The sequence below is a fragment of the Lycium ferocissimum genome, chromosome 10 (assembly GCF_029784015.1).
Source record: "Lycium ferocissimum isolate CSIRO_LF1 chromosome 10, AGI_CSIRO_Lferr_CH_V1, whole genome shotgun sequence".
Lineage (NCBI taxonomy): Eukaryota > Viridiplantae > Streptophyta > Magnoliopsida > Solanales > Solanaceae > Lycium > Lycium ferocissimum.
In genome coordinates, this window is record NC_081351.1 from 22183684 (window position 1) to 22191143 (window position 7460).

Sequence of the window (7460 nt, forward strand, 5' to 3'; positions counted from 1 at the left end):
CAGGACAGAATGTATATAGTGGACTACTAGTAGTACAAAATAACATGGAGTAGTAAATAATAAGAAAAGAAGAAGAGGGAACTGGATCTCTTAAATAAAAAATAGTAAAATAGTATTACATGAATTTAAGTTATATATACTATCAGTGCGAAAAATATTTATACCCAATTTGACATGTTATAGCAAATAATTTATACTATTACTTTAAAAGTTATAAATCCCGCATCTTAATAAAATATACCTATAGATATTTTCTAGTTCAGTGACAGAGCCAATAATTTAACAAATGATATTCAAATATAAAAAATCAAATATACAAAAAAATTAAAAAGAATGCAACACGTAATTAGATATTCTAGCTCCCTGATAATATATAGAGTTATTAATGAGAACAACGTATATACTATTTAAACTCAAATAATTTTGAACGTGGGCCTATAAATACTCCCTATTTCTCTATTCATCATAAAGACTTAAAAGAGACTTTGCTATTCTGTTCTCATTCATTCCCCAAAATCCTTCTTCTTCTTCTACTTCTTTTCATTCCATTTGGTCCAATCAATCATCATTCACACAACATATTATAAACAAATATATATACAGAGATAGTGAGAGAGAGATCTAAAATAAGTCCAAGAGAAAAATGGAAGAAGAGAGAACATCAAAGTTTAAGAGAATTTGTGTTTTTTGTGGTAGTAGTTCTGGAAAAAAACCTAGTTATCAAGAAGCTGCTACTGAATTAGGAAAAACACTGGTGAAAAACTTAAATTTTTCTTTCATTTTTTTGTTTTGTTTTCTTATTGTTATTATTCAACTTCTTCTCTTTTTGTTCATTTTTCGGTTTCAAGAATCAGAAAGTTTTGTGCTTTTTATGGAAAAAAATCGGATATTTTTTTAATGTAAGATGAAAAATGCTTGAAATCTAGAACCCCATTTCGAGTTTTGAGTTTCTATTCACTCTTTTCATAAAATAAAAAAATTGAACATGGGTTTTTTTTCTTCTTCTATTCATTAGTACTATGTGTTTATGTTCATATTGACAGAATATGAGTTTCAGTTCATTATGTTCTTCTTCTTCTTCTTCTTCACTTTTTGTTCATTGTCTAGTTTTCAAGAATCATTAAGTTTTGTGCTTTACATAAAAAACAAAAAAAAACTGTTCTTTTTGAAAAAAATAGTGTTATCAAATGTATGCTAAAAAATGTATGAAATCAAGAACCCCACTTCGAGTAATTTTGAGTTTCTATTCACTGTTTTCATGATTCTTACAAAATTTCCAACTTGGCTTTTTGAAATTCTCAATGGATTTGATTTTCACATTTCCTTGTTTGAAAAACAGAACTGTCAATGTAGGGTTAATCTTATGTTTGGCATGACACAGAGAAAGCTAAGTAAAACAAATAGTGTGTGTGTGTGTTTTGGTGGAAGTATTTTTGCTAGCTGTAAAATGCCTGTCAGTTGAGCAGTCTTCTTGCATGATCTTTGTTTATGGGGTCACTCCATATGGCCAAAAAAATTTTTTTTTTTTTTTTTTTTTTTTTTGGTATTTTTGCCATTACATTAGGAACCAAACGTGCCATCTTGATATCATGACCCCTGTTCAAGGTCTAAATTTACCCAAGCTCCTTTACTTTTGGTCTCATGAAATATGCATATGTAAGTTTTTGATTTTGATATAAACTATGCATATTGGATAGAAGCAAATACTAGTTCTATTGTTATACCCTTTGCACATTATGTTGAGTTTCATGCTTGTTTTCTTTGTTGTGTGTGTAAATGTTGTGTTAGGAGTAGTAGTATTATTTTTTTTTGGAAATGGTGATGGGGTTGTGAAATGGTGAAATGGGTTGCTGACACGTGTAATGGTTCTTGATTTTATCGATATGTGTTTGAAGGTGGAGAAAGGGATTGATTTGGTTTATGGAGGAGGAAGCGTGGGTCTGATGGGTCTTGTGTCTCAGGCAGTTCATGATGGTGGGCGCCATGTTCTAGGGTAATTCCCTCTTTTCTATATATATATACACATACAATATACTACATATATACACTCTTTCTCTCTCTATCACACTCTCTTTCTCTAACATACACTGATACACACATACAGAGGTAAAAGGTGTTGATGTTGAAGTCTGTCAAGACAAGCATCATTTTAACCTCATAATTTTAATCTTTTATTGGATCTTACAAATGGGGTTGGTCTAAAATTAAAAAATACTAACATTTTCACACTTATCCTCAATTCAGTTTAGGTAACGTAGTTTGAATTGATACAGTCTTTAAGAGATAAAGACTTCTTAATCTATGGCCTTCGAGAAGTTAGTGATATTTGTATGGCTGTAAAAATTTTGAAGCTTGTATTTTTAAACAAGCCATATCATTTATAAAAGCTACTTATTAGTGAAATATAAGCATGTGCCAGATCTTTTTGAAATGAACTAATAAAGGAATAGCGTTGGACGAAGTGGAACGGAGGATATAATACTTATTTAAAGTTTAAGACTTGAAACCATGCAAGGTTCTCCGTTCTCAATGAAATGTGTTCTCGTATACTACTTCAAAGGCAAACATCATTGGATCAAATGCTGCTGGTTTCTTGATAATTAAAGTGTGTATTGTGCTACTCCTTTTTTGGGCCTTTTAGCACACAGTAAAAAATAACTAATCCTTTTGTTCCACTGATAGTGAACAGCCTGCTTAACATGTGAAAAGTACTCTGTTAATCTGTTTTTGACAGTAACAAGAAATCCTCCAAAAGTGTCTTTTGTGGTATGGCCGTAATCCATTTTGGTCAGTGGGAATGTCTGTCACACTGGAAAGCAAAGGAAAAAGGGGAGTGTTAAAGTTAGAGGCCTTTTAGGCACTGATTGAAGCATTTTCAAATCTTGATAAGGGGGACGGTTTACACATTTTGCTTTGCTTAGCACAAAAGACAGTCTCTACCTCATTTCTTAACCCCACGAGTATGTTTTAGTACCTTCTAAAAATATCGTCATATTCGTGTGACGTGTGCATTCTCCAGAAATTTATTACTTTTGGAGGATCGGACACACATACACTGGCATTTTTGAAGATTTTGAGCAACATTGCCCTACAATAAATATGTGCAAAGCTTTCTTGTGTTATTATAATACTGTCATTAATCTATTTTATGGGGTTTTTTTCCAACTTGCAGAGTGATTCCAAGGACTCTGATGCCTAGAGAGGTAGAACTACTCATATTAAACTTTGAAATCATAGCGTCTTTATTCTTTTGAATGTTTTGCTGGATTAATGCATGACTTATGAGACATAATGTCAACTTATTTAACAATTATTGAGCTATGCTTCTTCCTCAATTATTCCTTTACCTTGTCATACAAATTGTACTCAGGAGCTTTGTTGTTCCGACTTTCCAAAAATGCCATCGTATTTGTGTCGGACTAACACGCACCTATCAACATTTTTGTAGAGTCAGAACAACATAGCTAAGCTATCTTGAGTCGCTTAGGTCTAAGTAATATTGCAAATTGCTAACAGATAACGGGTGATACTATCGGAGAAGTGAGAGCAGTTTCTGGCATGCATCAAAGGAAGGCCGAAATGGCCAGGCAAGCTGATGCCTTCATTGCCCTTCCCGGTACTTCATTAACACTAAGACTTATATTTGAACGTTGTGTTGTTCGAACTCTTCAAAAATGCCCCCAGATGCGTCTCGGATCCTCCAAAAATAGTGTATTTTGGAGGATCAAATACGACTGCGGAAACCTTTTTGGAGAGTCCAAGCAACATAACCTGAATGCCAAGCTTTAGCATGCTCCAAAAATCTGGTTCCGTATATCCTAATTTCTATTTTTTCTCGATTTTAAAGGTGGTTATGGGACCCTTGAAGAACTTCTTGAAGTCATCACATGGGCTCAGCTTGGAATCCACCGTAAACCTGTGAGAAATCTGCCCTTAGTTCATAATCCTGAAAAAATATACTGTGCATAATCCTGAAAAAATGGAAGCAGGCCTTTATCTAAGGGTTCTGGATTAGGGTTTCAACCACTGTACCCCGTCACTGTGTGTCAGTTCTTGGTTCATATTTCAATATATTCAGCAATTCAAATAAATTTTTGGTCTAGGCTAAGAGTTACGGCTTCATGCTTACGCCATGGCATGAAAAACATGATTAAGTGTATGACAATTAGTACTTAATGATGGAATGTTTAAGGCAAAGTCTTCAAATGGATTTCAAAAGTAATTAATAGTTTGGTGAAAAACTTTCTTTCTAAAGTTGTGGTCATAGTATGAAATTTGTACCTTTTGACCAAAATCATTCCTTCATGCAATCATTCTCCAAAGGGAAAAATAGAATCTCTTCTCAACAAAAAAGTGTCTAGTCATTTTCATCTATCTTTCTTTTTGGCCATTTCAAACTTTCAACATTTCAACTCCTATGCCTTTATTTTTAAATATACTTGAGAATTCTCTAATCCACATCTTGACATTTTGTGTCATCTTGTATCTCAACATTATAGCCTTGTTTTCACATTCTTAAGTACCTATATAAGTAGAATTGTTCTTTCTGAGATTTTGTTCCTTTTCAAGTCAACAATCCGTATCAAAATTAAGAATGAGATTAGGTAAGCATCAAAGCACGTGGTCCTCAATATTTGGTTCACATGGAAAGATAATACATGGTTTGTGAGTTCTAATCTCAAATAATCATTAATCCTGCTTTATGATCCCCGTTTGAATGGCAAGAAAATGAGCTTAAAAATATGTCCATTCGAATAAGTGGGTCTTAGTCAAAAGAAGGGTATTTTTTTTGCTTTACTATTAGGATATGATCTAACTACTAATTTAGAGAATGTAGTTTACCTGGTTCTGCATATATTATTTATACATATTAAATGATTTCTTTACATAAACATAAAGTTTTAGCCGGTTATGTCGAACACTTAACTAGAATTGTAGCTTCGTCTATGCTTATATAACATTAAAACTTCTCAACTCAATATAGAGTTTTTGTTAGGGGTTAAGCTCAATTGGCAAAGGTTGATTATGGGTAAACTAAATTCAGTATTTAAGTGGAGACCGCTAAAGGGGCGAGCCCATCGTCCCCATTTTTGAAGGTGGTTGTTCCAAAGAGTTTGCTCTAAATGGATTTCGCGGTCATCGAAAACCATTCCTATTGAGTTTTGCTGAACTTGTAACTAGAACTATAGCTCCGTCCATGACTATAAAACTATTCGAAAAGGTGGAAAATCTAAGTCAAAAGACGGGTGTTTTTAAATTTTCTTTGTTATTGTAATTAACTAGTATAACTACTAACCTATGATTTAATCTAATGTAATGATAATATTTGCAGGTGGGGCTGTTGAATGTAGAGGGTTACTATAATTCGTTGTTGAGTTTCCTTGATAAGGCCGTAGATGAAGGCTTTATTTCTCCAACAGCACGTCGCATTATCGTGTCTGCTCCGACAGCCCAACAATTAGTCAGAGAGCTTGAGGTAATTAATTCATTAATTAAGCACTATGTTTTATTATAGTACTTGTAAGTATTAGACTAATTTTTGTCTCATTGTTTTTAGTATAATAAACGTTTGTAACACTTTAGGAATTTTAAACTAGTTTAGGTTTGGAATTTATGTAGTTCAAACTTGCAAAAGGTTTACTCTTAGTCTTAGAGTTGCCTTTTGCCTTTTCTTTCTTTTGTTGTTGGTAAGATGGTATGTGTTACTTTTTGTCTCATTGTTTTTAGTACTATGTTTACTATAGTACTAAGTATTAGACTAATTTTTGTCTCATTGTTTTTAGTAAAATAAACATTCGTAACTTTCAAGGAATTTGAAACTATTTTAGGCATGGAATTTATGTAGTTCAAACTTGCAAAAGGTTTTACTCTTTAGACTTTGTTGCCTTTTTTTCCTAGTTTAGTTGGTAAATAATGGTATGTGTCCCACTTGGATAAACCTTTTCATGCTTTATTGAAAATTTTGTCTTAAATAGTAGTACTTGTGTACTTTTGATCAAACAATGACTGAAAAAAAAGTTTTTTTTGGTTGATTTGTTCAACTTTGGTCGCTTTAATATCAGCTGACATTGTCATTAGGTATCATTACAATTACTTTCTATCTCAATTTATATGATATTTACACTTTTCCCGATATGTTTAAAAATTCTTATCATTTTCAAATGCTTCCTGTCCTAATATATATGGCGTACTGTTCTTTTTTAGTATGTTTCAAAAATAATGTAACATTACTAACTTTATATAGAAATAATTTAATTTTGCAAATTTCGTTTTACCCTTAATAAAGTAATTTATAGCCATACAAATATTTGTAGCTCGATTTAGATAACTTTATTTCAAATGTCCTTTTTCCTTCTTAAGCGCCATGCCCAATTAAATCCCGTGGAAATGCAAGTTGTGAAAGATTTTTTTGTGGAGAATTTATTCTAACATGAGTATTTTTTTTTTTGCTTAAATCTTCTCCTAACAGGAACATGTACCAGAGACAGATGAAATCACATCAAACTTGATATGGGAGGAAGAAGTTCAAAGATATAATTACACGACTACTGAATCTGTAGTTCCTACGTAAAAAAAAAAAAAACAATATGCTTTTCTGTGGAATTTAGGTATTTCGGTATATAAGTATTATATATAGTATACAATGATGAACTGTAGGTTTTGTCGCAGTAAAATGTTTTTGTGGGCGTTAATGTTGCAACATACTTATCTGGAAAGCGAAAAAAAGAAGGAAAATTATCAGTTCAAGTTTTAGGTCCGGTTTGTTGAAGCATTTTTATGATTTAGTGTATGTTTATTAGTGTGTCCCTTTTTGGAGAGGCAATTGACTTGGTTTGAATGTACCCCATTAACATGCTTATATATATAGAAAAAAATACAAGATCATTCTCTCTCTCTCTCTTACAAGCTCAAATAGAAGCAATATTGTTGTTGGGCATTTTCCGAAATGTACGTTGAATCAATAATTATATTAAAAAAGAACCATTTGCCTGAAAACACTCCATTAAAATTAGTATTCAGACAAAACTCGCATTAAGATGCTTTTGTACAAGTTTCTGCGAGCAAAAAATTGTACTCCCACATGTAACCAAATCACTAACAAATTGACTTGATTAAAAGTTCTAGGAAAACAACAATTATTAGATGCTGCAATTTATTTTTACTTTTCTATTTAAAATTAGTGAATTTCACCGCGCTTCTCGGTATATTGTGAATTTGAAACTGAGGTAAGTTGAATCAAATGAAAAGCTTATTTTGCTAGACCCGAAAGCCAAAACTACTTTCCCCTATTAACAAACGATACCAAAAAACTAAAATGGTACAAAGTAAAAATAATTGTCTTGTTGAATTGAATTTGTTCGGTCAAAAAGGAATGTAAAAATTAATTACACTAAAGTCTAAACTAAACTAAAATCCTAATTGTGCGTCTACCATTTAGTTAACACGGAAATTTAAATATT

At 32.1% G+C, this 7460-nt stretch overlaps 1 protein-coding gene across 1 annotated transcript; it reads left to right on the forward strand.

Annotated features, from left to right (window-relative positions):
* The first annotated feature begins 485 nt into the window (after positions 1 to 485).
* Positions 486 to 6875, forward strand: LOC132035199 (cytokinin riboside 5'-monophosphate phosphoribohydrolase LOG7-like). Its single transcript, XM_059425485.1, has 7 exons — positions 486 to 754; positions 1896 to 1993; positions 3173 to 3203; positions 3517 to 3616; positions 3848 to 3918; positions 5333 to 5476; positions 6470 to 6875. The coding sequence occupies exons 1-7, from the start codon at positions 644 to 646 to the stop codon at positions 6569 to 6571; spliced, it is 657 nt and encodes a 218-aa protein (XP_059281468.1). The 5' UTR covers positions 486 to 643; the 3' UTR covers positions 6572 to 6875.
* The last annotated feature ends 585 nt before the right edge of the window (positions 6876 to 7460 follow it).

Bases quoted from the DNA above. Each gene is read 5' to 3' on its own strand.
- LOC132035199 (XM_059425485.1), top strand. From the start codon at position 644: ATGGAAGAAGAGAGAACATCAAAGTTTAAGAGAATTTGTGTTTTTTGT. The intron at 755-1,895 runs GTGAAAAACTTA...ATGTGTTTGAAG, and splicing joins CTGAATTAGGAAAAACACTG to GTGGAGAAAGGGATTGATTT. The intron at 3,204-3,516 runs GTAGAACTACTC...AATTGCTAACAG, and splicing joins GGACTCTGATGCCTAGAGAG to ATAACGGGTGATACTATCGG.